Below are 17,793 nucleotides of genomic sequence, written 5' to 3'. Positions count from 1 at the left end.
AGGTATACACCCTGTCCAAGTAGGGACCACACTCCTAGTCAGGATAAGCCACAATACAATTCCAAATTATCCTGTGTTCCCCCACTGGTAGGTGGCACAGAGCTGTCAGGCTTAACTTAAAAGGCAATATGTAAAGTATTTGTGCAATGACTCATACAACAACACAGTACATACACCACAAAAAGACTCCACACCAGGTTGGAAAAATAGAGAATATTTACATGTGCAAAATAAGACCAAAATGAGCAAAATCCATCAAGTAGAACTCAGGCTATTGAATTTGGAAGAAGTAAATGCAATAAAGTGCTTAGAAGTGGGTAGCGCTAATAAAGTTACTTCAGGTCGTGAGGGACCGGTGCGAATCCAAAATTCAGGCCGACCGTGATGGAGCACGGGCTGGCTACAGGGACCCCCTGGGGCCTGCTAAACACAGTACCTTAGTTCCTGGGGTGCAGTCTGCACAGCAAAGGTTTGCGTCATCCGGCGTCGGTTCCGATGAGGCTTTGAGTCGTCTGCCGTTGGTTCTGAGAACTGTCCGCTGGGGGGCAAGGGTTTTGCAGGGCTTCGCGCTGCATCGGATTTGGCAGAAACTCAGCTGCAGAACCCACTTCTAAGGCCCATAACTTGAAGGGGGCACCTCAGGCAAGGTTAGACTCACCAAAGGCAGAGTCCAGCAGTGCCAACATAACTACAGGAACTATTTTGTGTTCCTGAAGCAGCAAAAACAGGAGGCAAGCTAACATGCCCTTGGAGATCACTTTGGAGGGAAGGCAGAGTCCTCCTCTATCCCCTGAAGAGTCAGAGAGCAGCAGGCCGCAGGGCAACAAGCGGGGCAGCAGACCTTCCAGAAAAACAGTCGAGTTAAGTCCTTTGAGCAGCACTGCAGTTCTTCTGACAGAGAGAGAAGACCCATTGGAATCCAGATGAATGTAGACGGGTGATAAATCACACTCAGCCCTTTTCTGTGTCAGTGGCTGTCTACAAGGAATGCACTAAGGGATCTGTCATCAAGCGCAGATTTGTTTTAGAGGCAGGCTGTAAGGCACACAGAGCAGTACGAGCAGGGAAATATCCACTTTTTAAAAGGGGCCTTTCTCAAATAGCAATGTTAAATCTGACTTTATTAGGAAAGAAGATTTATCATAACTATTCTTAAGATAGGAAATATGAAAAAGCTACTACTGTCTGTTCAGGAATTACAGCTTAAAAGTATTTTAAGGAAATTCTAATTCTAGCCACGGGGAGGAGTAGCCTTCCCAGCAGGCAAAAACGAATGTAGCTGTTTGTCACTACTAGGACATGTAAAACAGAGAAGTACATGTCCTGCCTTTTACTTACATAACACCATGCCCGCTGGGTTACCAAGGGCCAACCTTAGTGGTGACATATATAATAAAAGGGGAGTTTTAGGCTTGGCAAGTAGCTTTAAATGCTAAGTGGAAGTGGCAGTAAACTGCACAAACGGGGAACAACCTTTACAACGCAACTTTTACAACGCACTACCATTACAACGAAACTGTTACAACGCGAGTGCATTGACAACGCAGGACATTACAACGCAAGTCTTTACATCGACTTGCACTAGATGGCGTGCTAACATTAAAAATAGTGTAGTTTACTATCCCAACACCTTCCCTACTGTTACGTGGGCTGGAGTTGGAATAGTAAATGACACTTTTTTAATGTTAGCACGCCATCTAGTGCAAGTCGATGTAAAGACTTGCGTTGTAATGTCCTGCGTTGTCAATGCACTCGCGTTGTAAAACTTTCGTTGTAACAGCATGCGTTGTAACAGCATGCGTTGTAACGTCATACATCCGCACAAACAGACACTGCAGTGGCAGGCCTGACACGTGGTTAAGGGGCTACATAGGTGAGTGGCGCAATCAGTACTGCAGGCCCACTTGTAGCATTTAATTTTCAGGCCCTGGGCACATGTAGTAAACTTCACTAGGGACTTATAAGCAAATTAAATATGCCCATTAGGTATGAACCAATGTCACCATCTTTAGGGTAGAGAGCACACACACTTTAGCGCCGATTAGTAGTGGTAAAGTGTGCAGAGTCCTAAAGCCAGCAAAACGAGTACAGAATAATGGAGGGAGGCAGGCAAACATTTGAGGGAAGATCACCCTAAGGCTGTATGATCTAACAGCCTGGATTCCCTGGAACCCTCATACACTGACGGAACCAGACAAGGGTGTTTCACAAATGTCACATATGCTAAACACTTGTTAGGCACATCTTTCCGAAGACAATCACAGTGTACAGACTGCCAGGTAGATTCACAACCAGCAGTTGTTTGAGCCAGTGGTGCATTCGGCCGAGAGGGGCTAAGGAGATCTGGAAAGAGTACCAAAGAATTGGTTCCCCCCTTTGCCCCGAAAAAGGTAGCTAGAAATGTAGGTATTTTATTTGATGATGCTCTGAGCATGAACAACAAGTACTATATTCCATGGCTCTTGCTTCGGCATAATGCGCATGCTCAGAAAGATCTTTTCTTGGCTGCCTATGCATTGCATAAAGACTGACGCAAGTCCTTATTGCATCCTGATCCTGTCGTAGCCATTAATGAGACACTGTTGTCTCGGATGTAGAATGAGCCAAACACTGCATCCAGACTGATAGTCACCTCCCTCGGCAGACATCAGCCGGCCCATTACTGAAGGACATCCAGTGGTTGCTTATCACAAAGCAGTGCATTTTCAAGTTAGCCTGCCATACGCACAGAGAACAGCATGGTGGAGACCACCACTACCTCCGCTACCTCCGAACTAAGGTCTGTTTCTATCAACCCAGCAGAAGACTTAGATCCTCAAATGTGGCTTTGGTGACCCTTAGCTTTGTTTGCTTCTCCAGGAGTGGGGGCCGCTTCTCCGCCCATCGCGCCCCTCTCCATTGGAATCAATTCCCTCTTTCCATCTGCACCTGTAGGAACCTTACTAAGTTTAGGAAAACACAGAAAACGTTGTTATTCTAATGACTCAGAACTGTGCCTAATTTGGGATTTCATCAGCTATAATCAGCGTCGGGATACTCTGTTAGGAGTGAGAAGTCATGCTCTATATGACCCTATAACATGCTGGGCCTGGTGCCTTCGCACCTACTGTGCTAAATGATACCTATATGTGCTAACGAGCTGTGAGAGTGCAGAAGACAGCTGTTTAGAGCTGCCTACAGTGTGAATGCAAGGGAGAGTTCTTTTTTCTACAGAGAGACGTGTGAGAACTGAGTAGAGATGCTTGAGAACTGGAGAGAGATGTATGTGCTACAGAAAGCTGTGTCAGTTCTTAAGGGGCTGAAGAGTTTAGCCCATGATCTAATGTAGAGAGCAGTTTAAGTGACGGAGAGCTGTGTATGCTAGGGTTGAGAGAGTGATGCAGAGATGCGTAGAGATGGAGAGAGCAGTGTGTCTTGAAGGGAGATGTGATTGCTAAATAGTTCTGTGTGTGTGCTGCTGATATCTATGTGAGACCAAAGATCAGTGTGAACACCGAAGAGAGCTGTGAAAATGCTGTAGAGAGTGATGCTACAGAAGTTTGAATTTGGCTGCGAGCTGTGTGAGTCCTACATCGCTGTGTGTGATTGCTGAAGAGATGAGTGTGAGTTTTTAGGACAGTCGTATGAGTTTGGAGGGGAAATGCTTGAGGTCTACAGATATCTGTTAGCTCTAAAATGAGCTGGTCCAGTGCTGAACAGAACTGTGTGCATACCAAATAGAGGTCTATGTGTGCCAATGAGTGCATGCAAGGGGTCATGAAAGCTGTATCACCTGGGAAAGTACCCTAGCGCCTCAAGAGGGCTGCTGCCCTGACCGGGGCCTATTGGAAGAGCCAGGTTTTCAGTTCCTTGAGAAATTCTAAGATGGCTCTGTCATCTCTGATGTGTAAGGAGAGGTCTATTCAGGCTTTAGGAAACACGTGGGAAAGGCACAGCCTTCCGATGCAGGGGATGTGGGCGAGCGGGGGTTGGCCAAGTGGAGGTGTCTGGTCGGTGTGTGGAAGGTGATGCGGTTGGTGACACCCTTATTCTCAGTGATCAGCATCTCTTGAAAGAACTGTGACAGAACATTGACTCTTCTGACAAAATACATTGCACAAACTTCATACACCAATTATTGCTACTTTATTGTAGTAGCATCTGGGCTATTCTTCGTTCAGCAGGTAAAATAACAAGAATACTTCTAATTTCAATAGTTATGGTCTTCACATTTGAGTTCTTTGAAGCCATGCTCTGATATGATTTGACAGCGATGTTAAGGTAAATGTGTACCATAGACTGGCCAGATGGTGTTAATATTGTCTGTTTTTCTACACAGTTGTGTTTAGCTCTGCGTTATTTGCACAAGGAAAAAAGAATTGTCCACAGAGATTTGACTCCAAACAATATCATGCTTGGAGAGAGGGACAAGGTGACAGTCAGTGAGTATTATTTCTTTATTATTTCTAGAAATTGATATTGTTTATGTTACCTTGCAATGTTTCGTATGGCTTTAATAACCTAAGTCTCAAAGTGCCCTGTTATTATATGTAGAATCACCAGTCCTACTTCAGAGTAATTGATGTATCATAAAAGCCCTTTCAATTTAAGCAGGGCTTTCCTTACAGGGCTAGTTTTCCAAAGGCACAACTAGAGGTCAGCACTGGTGTCTGAATGCTTCGCCGAGAGGGACAGAGGTCCAGACGGCGAAGAGCTTATAGGACCAGTGACATGGGTTCACATAGATGGACATATGGAAGTTGTCTTGCCTGCAGCATTCTTGATTCTTTATCATCATCGCAGCAGAACATGACCCAGAGTCCATTTGGAAAGATAAGAAATGACAGAATGTGAGAAGTGTTAGTCGGGAGATTCTGCAACAACCCTAGATGGAAAAAAGAATCCCTGTAGGGCAATCATGTCTTAAAAAGTGTTTTTTTTCACTTCGAACAGGCCCGAGCTGGCCTAGAGTGAAAGATCCCTGCCAGGTTTCTCGCTTGTGTCAGTGTTGTAGCGGTACGCCAAGACCCGGGATCTTCATTGTCCAGGGTTGTTAGTTGTTCCAAACTCAGCATATCAGGATCTCAAAGTAATTGCTCATTAGTCATTGCTCGACAGCAGGAGCATTGTTCTAATCCTGAGCTCTGAAGCTCCCTTGAATCTTCCAATTTTAGGATGATCTAAGTGTCCTCCGACTTGTTGCATGTGAAGGCGAGGGTTTTGGTGAGATCCAGTAGTGGGATGAGGAAGGCATTTAAAAGGAATGGATGGTGATTCTCCCTTGAGGTACGAGTGCCTCAGTGCTGAGAAGGCGTGATATGAATGGGAGCAGCGAGCTGATGCTTGATCGGTTGGAGAGGTAGGAGGAGATCCAGTCTTGGATGCTTCCCTTAATCCTATAGTCTTTTAATCTCTCTTGGAGGCAGTGGTGGAAGACTGTGTCATATGCAGCAGAAAGGTCCTGTAGAAATGCAGTAGCACTATCCCTGTCCATGGTGGTATTTAGCTTCTCCCACATGAAGAACTGAACTGATTCTGTGCTTCTCCCAGAGCAGAACCTAGTTTGCTGGTCTGTGAGTAAAACTGCACCTCTAAATGGATGCTACTCTTTTCGCTTGTTTTTATAAGGAACAGGCATCCAGAATTAGTGTGGAGTTGCCTTTGTCTATTTTGCTCTTTTTGATTTATGGTTGAATATAGAAAATCTTGAGAACTGATGGGAAGGTGCATGGTGTTAGGGAGCTGTTGTTGAGGGTCATTAATGTGTCTGCTGTGGATTTAGAGCAAAATATGTTCTTGAATGTTTGTGCAGGCAAGGATCCTTGATCAGCTGATGGAATTTGAGAGTTGCTTCGATTAAGCAAATAAATGTGATTTGTTGGTTATGGCAGTTGATTTCTTCTTGAGCTCAGGGTGCTACAGAAATCTTAGGACTTTAGTGGTGCACCTCCGGGTTCAACATTCTGTACAGACTGTTACGATACATGGTATGGTGCTTGACACATGAGATCCAGCTTGAGTAGTGTATTTGTTTTCCCTTGTGACGTTGGCTCAGGCTCTGTAGAACATGTTGAGATCCACCTGTTCTGACGAGGGATTTTATCATGGACATTTCTGGATGTCTTACTTTGGCAGTGATTTCTGATATACTCTTCTTTATTCCCTCAGTCGTACAAGGCATCCTATGTTGTTGCTTAAGGTGCATAGGTGTTTTAAGATGAATGAGTTTGTCGAAGGCTTTGGGAAGCCGTTTATACAGCTGGTTGACTTCTGTTATTTGGTTGGGTGATTAGATCACCAAGATAATAGAGTCAAGTTTAGAGAGGTTGAGTTTATTCCAGTGTCTGAGTGGTGAAGGTCACTGTAGTAGCAAAGGTTGGTCTTGTCAGAAGCTTGATGGTGAATGAGGTGAGAAGGTAATCACCCCTGAAGGTGATTGCAAAAAGTCAATGCTGGTTGAGGGGTGCACGGTTTAAAGAGTGTATGGCTGGCTGTGTTAGGCCCAGTAACTAGCTGAGAGAAGTAAATATGTTCTCTGTCTTAATGGTTCTTGTCTGTGGGAGGGAAATATTCAGGTCACCCAGAAGCTGGGATGGTTTCGGTAAATAAGCAAGATACCATTCACAAAGGGATCTGAGGACGTTCAGTTGTTTGGTGGTGGTCTGTAGATCACCAGAAATTCACACTTTCAGTGCACTATGGACTAACAGGGATGTGCACTTAATCAAAATAATTTTCGGGGAAGTTAATAATGGCTGTTTAAGGATGACAAATAATACCCCTCTGGCCATCCACTTTGCAAATTTCCTCGTTTGCTTCTGGTGAAGTGGTGTTTTAAAGCCATGTTTTGGTAATGAAGATTAGGTCTGGTTTTGGGTCTGATATCAAATTGAAGCTGTGTTGTCTAGACACGTCTTATTTCTTGAATGTGTATTAATCAAGCAGCTGAAATGATGGGGCATGTGAGAGGAGGAGAGAGGGCAATAAAGAATGTTCATGGGCGAGGAGATGTTAGGAAGATGAAAGCTAGAAGAGAGAGATGATGAGAGGAATGCTTGATATTTTGGTTGTCAAAATGTTTGCTACAATATTTTTGCTATGACAGTCTAGTACTACGCCTCAGGAGAGGATAATAACTGGAGAGTAATTGGGGGTTTAGTACTGGCATAGAGTGATCGTGATAGAACAGCGAACACATAAGGAACCTGCCATTAAGCCTTACTTGCCTCTACGAGAGTTAGGAAGCATGAAGAAAATGTTAAATGTTTACATACATTTCAGAACTTTTCTGGTTTTTTGTTATTTTGCCCAAAATGGCATCATGTAAGAATCAGATATTTTCTCTGTTAGCCCAGTCAGCGTAAGGGTGGTCTTCTCTCAAACTTTTTGCTTTGGACCTCCACGTTTTTGCTGTACCTTTTTGTTGGCCTTAGGACTCTGTACACTTTACTACTGCTAACCAGTGCTAAAGTGCATGCGCTACTTTGCTAAACATGCTTGTGATTGAGGTATACCTGATTGGCCTCTTTAATTGACTTGTAAGTCCCTTGTAAAATGGTACCCCATTTACCCAGGGCCTGTAAGTAAAATGCTACTAGTGGGCTTGGAGCACTGATTGTGCTACCCACCGAAGTAGCCTTTCAAACCTATCTCAGACCTGCCATTACAGGACCTGTGTGCGCAGTTCACTGCCACTTCGACTTGGCATTTGAAACCAACTTGCCAGGCCTTAAATATCCCTTATAGTACATATTAAGTCACCCCTAATGTAGATCCTAGGTAGCCTAGGGGCAGGGTGCTATGTACGTATAAGGTAGGACATGCACCTTTATGTTTGGCATGTCCTGCTAGGGACAAACAGTCTATTTCTTTTTTACTACTGGGAGGCCTACCCCTCTCATAGGGTAGTATTTGGAGTTCCTTAATAGTCGTTTAAGCTGTAATTCCTGATCAGAGAGGAGTAGCTTTTTGATGTTTCATATGTTTGGAATGGTAGTGATAAATCCAATTACTGGTGAGGTTGGATTTAACTTTACTATTTTAGAAATGCCACTTTTAGAAAGTGGACATTTCTCTGCACTTCGTCTCTGTGAGCCTGACAGCCAGTCTCCAGTACACGTCTGGGCCGGGCTTAATGAGAGTTACATTTGTGCATTCCTTCTAGACAGCCACAACACAGGGCACTCAACTGCATCTGCGTTCATCTGCATACTTATGGGTCATCCATGGCAGGAGGGAAGAGAGGAGGGAACACTCCACTTGACTAGGTAGTGTCCTGCCTCAACACAAAGGGCTCATTTCCCCCTGCACCCAAGCTAGACTAGCAGACAGGACTGGCTGAATGGGAACCTATGCACTTCATAGAGTTCTTTTGAAGTCACCCCTCCATTAACAAGGCACTTTGGGTATAAGTACTGGGTCTCTGACCTCATCTAATGAGACACTTTTGGACCTGTTACCAGATATCGCTGGCTCTACATCTGCACATTGCCAGAGGGACTGCTGCGCTGCAAGGAGGGACTGACACTCTGCTAAGTGCTCTGCTGTGTTGGCCTGCTGCTTGTTGAGCTGCAGGAGGAACTGTCACTGCTCTACCTTACTTGCTGTGCTGGCCTGCTGCCTCTACATTGTGACTTCAAGTGTTCTCCAGTGGTTTGTTGGCTTGCCCGTTGTTCGCTGAAGTCTCAGGGACATCAAAGACTTCATCTTTATGTTTTTTGTTACCACCGCTGCAAGAGCCGGTCGATGAGAACCAGTGCATCGCCAGCGCTCTGCACTCAAAACAGAACTTCGTGTGGAGGAGGCGAGAGCTTTTATCGCTTTGAGAGAAGTGCTCTATGCGCCACCAAATGACCTGCATTTCTTGCCGATCTCTGGCATGGTCCGGACTAGTGGCAGCCCGTTAGCCCCAATGACTGCCTTCCTGTTGGTGGGGGTTACCAAGTTAACGTTGAGCACCCACTTCGGCTGTGCTGGGGAAATGCCGCTGCACTTGCTCACTACACACCAGCGCCGTACGAAGATGGCTCACCACAGCCCCCAGTCAGGATATCATGAATGGAGGACCCCAGTCCTCGAAATCATCGTTACAGGCCTCCTGCCTATTGCGCACTGCCCCATACAGCAAAAGGTACAGTGATTGTAGGAATCCGTGTGGTCCCCGGAGCCTGCGCTACGCACCTGCAGGTGGCGGAATTTGCCATTACTTAGTCTCGAGGGTCCGAGTGAGGACTCTCATACTGGTGACTCCTGAACCCTAAGTTTACCCCCATTCAACTCCGTAAACTTACCCCAAGACTCTTTTGGAGCTCGGCTTCCCGCTCCAACATTTGAACAGTTCGCTTGTCAGTCCCTGCTGGGGATTGTATTATTTTTCCCAATGCGCTTCCCGTCCTGAATCTACTAGAAGCTGAGGTGATTCTGAGCACGATTGTTCAATGGTGCATTTAATGTGATACTTTTGAAAATGCATCTTCTTGAATAGTTTACCTGTGATCTTTATCGTTTTGGGCTCGTTTTATTAATAATACAGAAAGCTATTATCTAAATCTGTGTGGAGTATTTGTGGTGTATTCATTGTTTTACTGTGTGTGTGTGTGTGTTGTACAAATACTTTACACATTGCCTCTTTAGATAAGCCTCCCTGCTGTGCTCCAAGCTACCAGAGGGTGAGCACAGGTTATCTCAGTTATGCATCTAGCTTACCCTGACTAGAGTGGTGGGTTCTCCCTGACTTGGGTGTCAACCTTAGCCAACCAGAAACCTCATTTCTAACATTGGTGATCAGCGGTGAGGATAGGACTCGTATTTGTGCAATATCATACAGGAACTCATTGGTCACTATTGCTCTTCACTTTGACCATTGCAAATTTGTTTAATTCTCTTTTTAATGTTTTTGCTTTAAAATGTCTACCTCTGGGGGAGTAGCCACACTACCTGCACCTGCAATAGAGGAGTTTGATCTGGCCTAGTTAGAGTCTTATACTGTGGCTCAGATGAAGAGCTATTGTAGGGAATTTCAAGTCTCCATGAAAAGCTTCAAGAGCAAGGTTGAGCTTCAGAAGGCTTTGAGAACTTGGGCAGAGGCCCTTGTTACAGATTAGGAGAGCCTAGAGGAGGAGGATCCAGAAAATGTGTGGGAGGAGGATGCCCTGATTCTTGAGTCTGAGGTGGCTCTAGATCTGCCTGGGGGTAAGGAGAGAGGACACAATTTTCCAGAAGCAGAAGGGGTTCCCAGAGCAGGGGGCAGTGTCTCCTCCACAATCCTGTCCCCAGCAGAACTGGAGGACAGGAGGAAGGAAAGAAAGTTGAAATTGGAGCTTGCAAAGCTAAAGCTAGAGGAACAGCAAGCTCTAGAGGAGAGTATGATGGCTCTGGATGAAATGAAGCTTATACATGAGCTCAACCTCAGACCGCTGGATATCAGCGCTCTACAAGTAGGCTCCAGCAACAGTAATGGTGGCAGCATACCTGAAGTGTCTTCGCATGAGTTAAAGGTCAGGACACCCAAAAATGTGGTGCCTGTTATTTTGTGGGGGTGACATGGACAAATGGTTTGCAGCCTGTGAAGTGCCTTTAAGAGTGCACAGGGTCCCAGAGGAGTTCTGGGGTGGTAGTCTATGGAGGTGCATGCCCATAGTGGGGAGGGACGCTGTTCTCACACTCGAGGTGTATAGGAAGGTAGGACCCTTCTAGCATGGTTACCCCCACTTTTTGCTGCTTCCAGTATGTTTTTGTGACTAGTCTGGCTGGGATTCTGCTAATCAGGACCCCAGCCACCATGATTCCTCCCTAAATGTGTCATGGTAAGTACTTTGGTAACTCCACAATTGGCTACTGGTGCACCCATGTAAGTCCCTAGTATATGGTACTAAGGTACCTTATGCATAGGTACATCAGGGGTCTCCCATGGGCTGCAGCATGTATTATGCCACCCATGAAAGACCAGTCAAACTGTGACTACAGATCTGGCATTGCAGCATGTGCTAGCACCACTTACGACTGATTTAGGTTTCCTTATATCTGAGGTCACTGCAGTTAAAACCTATAAGTCACCCTTAAGATAGGCCTTTCAAACCTGAAGTCAGGGCACTGGGTTTTAGGTGTTAGGGTGCCCTGCTTGATCAAGACACCCCCTACAAACCCCAGAGTCGATTCTTCAGGCTGCCGAGCCCAGATATAATTCTGCCCTCCTGCGGCTCAGCTGAGCTCGAGCAGGGTAAGGTAGAACAATAGGTTTCCTATCACAGGAAGGTGTGACCAACTACCAGACAGGAATAGTGTATTGGACTGGAGTAGGGGTGCTTGCCAGCACCACCAGATTGCTTTTAAGAGCATGTTTAGTGCCATCCTTGCATACTCTAGTTAGAGCCAGTTCTGGGAGCCCTTGGCTCCTGCTCTGGTGCACAACTGGACAAAGGACATGGAAGTATCCTCCCTTGTGTCCTGCCCCTCCTCTGGGAGGGACCCCTGAGTCGTCCTTACCCCTTTCCTAGGGTATAAAAGGGCTTACCTGTGGGTGGCTCTTCAGATATGTTGTGGGATAGGACTCAAGCCTGAAACCACATCACTCTTCAACCGTCTGGACAATTGGACTTCGCTAGACTTCGCTAGACTTCGCCTGGAACCAAGACTGCATCAAGGAAGACTCCTGCTGATCCTGGTCTCGCTGTTCTGTAAGTCTCCTTCATCGTCTGTCTTTCATTCAAGATCTGCAAAAGTGGACCTCAAGGACACCCGAAGTAATCTCCCTTGGAGTGAAGAAGTCACTCCCCCGCATATGTAAGAACCGCAATGAAGCCTGACTGGTCTGCTGCTCCTGACGTCCCACGGACTTCGAATGGCCCAGCAACACAGGTGGTGATTTTGCAACTCCCTCGAGGCCTGACCTATCCTCACTGCAATTTTGAGGGCCAGTATCCCTTGTGAGAACCTCTGGGACCGAATCCCTGTGCACCTGGTCGATTTGCTGTTGCCAAGGCTTGTTGGCTCTGCACTCCAGAGATCTTGGGCTACAAGAAGCTCCAGCCTCCAGCATCTCTTCCTACCAAGATCTTCGTCCTCACCACATCATCTGCACCGTGGGCCTTCATCTTTGGTGAGCTACTTGAGGTCCTCTTGCGACTCCTGTGCCTTTGGCCTGTGGGTCTTCTTGAGGGTCTTCTCTTGCTTCAGTGGGCTCCCCTGCTTGCTCGGGTCCTGCTCTGACTCTCCTACATTTGGTGAGTCCCTTGACCCTTGCTAGTCCCAACATTGCTCCTTCATCATTTTCCACATCTGCTGCTGCTGCCAATGCTTGTTGGTGCTCCCGCCGGACACCGACCCCCTAGTTCTCGACTTCTGATATGGGAAAGCTTGTGAACGGCTCCTGGTCTTCCACAGTGTCACCTGATCGTCTCAGCTGCAGCAACAAGGTCACCTTCATCACTCCTGCCTCTTCCGTCATCGGTGGTCATTGCTCTTCCGTGCCTCCTGGTCACCTCCGAGTGGTATAGGCTCTGTCCACTCTGCCTGCAGGTTCTTCTCTTGAAGAATCCACCCTTGGATTCCACCGGACTCTTGCACAGTCTTTGCCAGTGGCATCTCTTCTGAAGTACTCCATTGTTGTCTACGGCAGTTACCAATGTCACATCGCACCTATGCACCCGACTTCCCCGGTGTAGGTATCTTAGTTCTCGAGGTATCCATGGGTTGGTTACTCTCCAAACTTCTGTCTTCCATGGGATTTCTTCAGGTTCCACTGGGAAGGGTCCTTCTTCTTCAAAACTGCAACCCGTGACTTACCCGTGGACTTCTATTGAATACGTAGCTGTGTTCCCACTCTGCACACAGTCGCCATGGGGTTTTGGGTACTTACCTTGGGTAGTTCCTTGTGTAACCCAGCTCCTGGCCCAAGTCCTGACTTCAGTCACAATTCGCATTCCACTTTCTTAGTATATGGTTTGGCCTCCCTCTGGAGACCACTGTGTGTAGTGCTTTCTTACCTGTTTCCAATTGTAGTATTGTGTGTAGTTGTGTTGATATCTCCGAGAAGAAGATATACCAATGTGTTAGTGAGTGTTGTATAATAAATAGACACATTTTTATAAATAAACTGTGTGGTTCTTTTTCATTTAACCTACTCTACATTATAATATCTGGTAAAACTAGCTGTTTAACACTCCTTCTGGACTAAGCCTGAAGGCTGCTCTCCACTAGTACCACTTAGAGAGCTTTCTAAGGTTGTCTATGACCACTAAATTCACCATAAGGGTTGTCTGGATTAGTGCAGGGTGCTTCAATAAATAAGTGTGCACCATATACTAAGCCAGCCTCCTACAAGGTGGGAGGCCAGACATGCTACACTGAAATGAAGAACATCTTGACCAGTAAGTTTGGATTGACACCTGAGAAATACCGACAGCGGTTCAGGGCTAGTCACAAGCTATCCACGCAGAGCTGGGTTGACTGTTTAGACTATGCTGGTAAGGCACTGAAGGGCTAGGTGAGGGGCACCAAAGTAAATGATTATTACTTAATTTTGAAGGAGCACATGCTTGATATTTGTTTTACAGAGTTGCGCCAACACCTGGTGGATAGCAATCTTACTGATCGGAGGAGGCTTGCTGGGGAGGCGGAAATCTGGTTCATTCCCAGAGTGTACAAGAAAGCATCTGGGGGGGGAGGGCTCCCAAAAGTGTGGTTAGGGTCCCAACCAGAAAAAGGAGAGGGGAGAGAAATAGACAGATTTCTCTAAAGGCCCCCAAAACAACTCACAGGGGAAAGGGTCTGGTTCTCATTCCCAACCTGGCCACCAGAAGAAAAACTACCCTTACAAACGTCAGCAGCCCAAGCCCATTAAGTGCTACGAGTATGGACACTAAGGGGGTTTCCAAGGGTTCAAAAAGAGCACAACCTCCCACAGGAGGAAAAGGTCCAGGTGTGGCTAGTGTAGTGCTGGGAGAGGAGTTTGTCCTAGTTGATGGGGGGGTAGTTGGGTTACGCTAGTGCCCTGGGGGACAGTGAGATTGTTCCTAAAATCCATGTGCCCTCAAATACTACAACTTATAGGCAATGGGTCACCATCGATGGGCACGGTGTTTGGGGCTCCGATGGATACAGGAGTCAGTATGACTATGGTAAGGAGTGTGCTGGTTTCCCCAGAGCAGGTAATTCCCATTGCAATTCACCAGGTTGTGGTGGCTGACAACAGAGAGGGGCAATATCATGTGGCCCTGGTTCTATTTGAGTTGGGGGAGGGTGGTTCCAGGTCTTCTGAAAGTCGCTATAAACCCTGCCATGCCTGTGGACTGTTTGTTAGGTAATGAGCTTGAGCACACTACCTGAAGGAAGTGGATCTCACGGCTCATATGGTGATGCTAGGATTACCTGATTGGATCTGTGCTATGGCAAGGTCCGTGGCTGCCGAGGATGGGAGTCAGAAAGGGTTGGAGCCTGGAAAAATGGGCCAACCACCTGCTAAGAAAGAGAAGGAAGGGGGCAGCACTGAATCCACAGAAGAAGGCATTGCTAGCCTTTGTGACCTGTCTGTCCTTGCTGGATGACATGTAGAAGGAGGACCCACCAAAGAGGGATTCAGTAGGGCACAGAGAGAGTGTCTAACCCTGGAGGGACTGAGGCAACAGTTTGAAGCCCAAGCAGCCGGTGATCCTTCTGGCAGCCACCATAATTACTGGGAGGACAAGTTCCTTTACAGTGAGACTAAGGTTCCTGTGCATGGGACAACAAGGGCCCTAGTGGTCCCCCAATGCTACAGGACCTCCTACTGGAGGTGGCTCACGAGATTCCCCTGGCAGGACACCTGGGCCAAGACAAGAACTTTGTAAGGCTTGTCCCCCACTTTTATTGGCTCAGGCTCAAGGCTTCCTCAGATACATTCTGTAGGACCTGTGTGACCTGCCAGTCTAGTGAGAAGACAGGCCAGAGGCATAATGTCACCCTTAGTCCACTGCCAGTTGTTGCCACACCCTTTGAGAGAGTGGGAATCGACATTGTAGGGCCAATGGATCCCCATACTGCTTCAGGCAACAGGTTCATCCTGGTACTGGTGGATCTGGCCACTCGGTATCCAGAGGCAATCCCTCTGAGAACGGTGAGTGCAGCGGCAGGGGCAAAGGACCCGATGGGGATTTTTACCATCGTAGATATCAGGAAAACATCAGTGCCGAAATGAAGAGAAATAAAATGTGCATGGAAGCCCGGATTGAAGAAATTTCACCTTTAAAGAGTAAGTTGGGCAGAACTATAACTGCGCTGGTACACCAAAACTGAAGTGACAACAGGAATGACTTAAGAAAGCTGGAGAAAAAAGTGGAGACGATCACATACTTCTTCAAGACTGCCAAGCCTGAGAGCTGCAAGAAGAATGTTCAAGGAGCATATTTTTAGATCCAAGTCTTCTCACATTAAATCCCTCCTGGGTGACTCCTGAACAACTCATGGAAGTTATTAAGAGTTAAACAACAAACTAAGACCCAACTCAAATCTCCAGAAGTGCTGTATGAAGACTTTGTGTATTTCTTTGACAGGAAAGTGAAGTCATTTGACCTGTCTCTTTTGCCACAGTCAGACAGTCTAGTGGTTGACACAGCCCAGTGGTCTTGGTCGCATGTTGATGCAGTCTCAGAAAATGAGGCACTGGACACCATAACCAAGGTCAAACCTTCAAATCATCTTTACGATGCTATATCTGACTCTATCAACATAGATCTTGCCAACATTTTTTTTACCCTACTGGTCCACTTTGGTCAGCTCCTCTCTTGAGGAAGGCGTCTTTTCAGACTTTAAAAACTTGTCAACTCTCTACACTACAAAAAAAAATGTAATCCCAGTGGCTTAAACATTTTCTGTCCTGTCTCTTCCCTGCCCTTCTTAGGGAATGTGATAGAAAGCTGTGTAGCTACTCAGCTTTCATGTCACGTCCAGGCAAACATCTTTCAGTCTGGCTTCCGGCATGGTTGCTGCAAAGAAGTGCCCTCCTGCAAATTGCCAGCGACTCTCCCTGCAGCCTCCGCTCCAGCTACCTCTGTCGACATGTTCCGTTTGATCTCTTGGCCGGTTTTACTAAGTTAGGCGTCACACCCTGGTGGTAGCCCTTGACTGGTTCATCTCCTATTTGATAGGCGCCGGGAAACCTCCGGGTTGCTGTGTGCCATACAAATTTAATTTAATAATAATTATAATAAACCATTAATAAATAGTGAAAATCGGGAGCTCTCTCTCCAAAAGCGTCAGTTTATAACAAGGAGTTACACAAGGCTCGGTCTTCTCACTGACCCTGATCAAACTTTATTTAGAACCTCAGGTGGGATTCACAGTAGCTCTGGGTTGTTCCTCCACCTGTGGACAGATGACCCTCCGATCCAGCTGAAGATCTCTTCGGCCGAAGACATTCTTCTCTTTTCCAACACTCGGCAAGAATTGAAAAGTGTATGTCAACCTACCATCTTAAAGTCAAAACTGATTTCCAATTGATCTTTTCAAGGAAATATAACCTTCCTGTCCAGTAGTGGATGGAATCCTTCTCTGCCATGGAGTGAAAAACACCCACTATAGAGAATGCCAAGCCTCTGAGCTCCATCCTTCATAGTCTGCTTAACCGTCACACTTGAATCTCTCTGTGGCAACTAAGATTTCTCTGAGCATCAGAAGTTTCATACCAGTCCGGGACTTAGAAGCTCACTGGTGCTCTTCAGATTGGACTATATGAACTCAATTCTCTGCTCCTTTTCTCCCTTCACAGCAGTTCTACAGGTATCAGCTGGTATTGTCTCAGGCCACAGGCAGTTTGACTATATCACTCCCATCTTGCTGAATCTTCAATGGCTTCCCTTTGTAGCCAGCGTGCAGCTTCAAGCTGCTTGCACTGAGCACAAAGCCTTACATGACTGTTGTCCCTCCCACTTGGCGGGAATGCAGAAAATCTCTGGCTCGAGAAAGACAGAGGCCCTTCTTCTGGAACTGCCCACACACATTCACGCAAGACCACTATATGAACCAGTCCTTCTCTGGAAGCGCATTTGGACACCTTCCCGCAAGCCCATCACGTGGTCCCCCATCTAGCTACCTTTGAAAGGGAACTCAGAATCCTTCTTTTTTAAAGGCATTTTGGTTAACCTTGTGCTTGCACTTACACTCAAGCACATTGGACTTGACCTCGTCTATATAATGCTTTTGTATTGTTTTGCATTTGTTTACCTTTGACGATTGTTCAACTTGTTGTCTTGTAACGAACTCTAATGCCCATGGGCCAGGTTTGTGCAGTATAAACTGAAAATAAATAACCTCGCTGCTAAGGCACGACGGTAATGAAGTTATGCACATATATGCACTGTCTGTCTGAAGGATTGCTGTTCCATTATCCACGTGCAAATTGAAATCTAATCAATTGTGATATAAGGCTGTTGTAACAGTTAGCAGTCCTGTGTTCCGGCTCGTTAGCCGGAACACTGACCACGTCATCCGCAAGCCAGGCATGGTCTGCGGGGTTAAATAAAAGGGGAGGGCCCGCAAGTGGGTCATCTCCCAATACCACTACCCACGAGTGTGTGTACCGTTATTTACAGTGGTCTATTTAGGCCTCACCTGGCTGTTGTTATTGCTGGACGCCACATTGGCGACGAGGGGGGTCGTGACCCTCGCTCTTCCCAGCTGCTTTGTTCGGCTCTTCCAGGGCGATTGAAGCTGCCGCTGTGCGGTAGGACCGTGACCTGCTACGCAGCACGAAAGACGCCGGTGCCCCGCAGAGGTGTGTCACCCTGCTGCGGTGCCCCACACATCCAGCTGCCCCACCGCAGTGCCTGGCGGTGCCCCAGA

General features: G+C 46.7%; 1 protein-coding gene across 2 annotated transcripts in view; it reads left to right on the top strand.

Annotated features, from left to right (window-relative positions):
* Window positions 1-17,793, top strand: part of NEK10 (NIMA related kinase 10) — a 1,348,206-nt gene that overhangs the window by 681,816 nt on the left and 648,597 nt on the right. For both annotated transcript variants that reach the window (XM_085630543.1, XM_085630544.1), the window contains exon 22: window positions 4,319-4,421. In XM_085630543.1, coding sequence (XP_085486669.1) covers window positions 4,319-4,421 — 103 coding nt within the window. The remainder of the gene's footprint in view (window positions 1-4,318; window positions 4,422-17,793) is intronic.

The sequence above is a fragment of the Triturus cristatus genome, chromosome 10, assembly GCF_964204655.1.
Source record: "Triturus cristatus chromosome 10, aTriCri1.1, whole genome shotgun sequence".
NCBI classification, from domain to species: Eukaryota; Metazoa; Chordata; class Amphibia; order Caudata; family Salamandridae; genus Triturus; species Triturus cristatus.
Note: the sequence above shows the minus strand (reverse complement) of the source record. Positions and strands in the feature narration are given on the sequence as shown.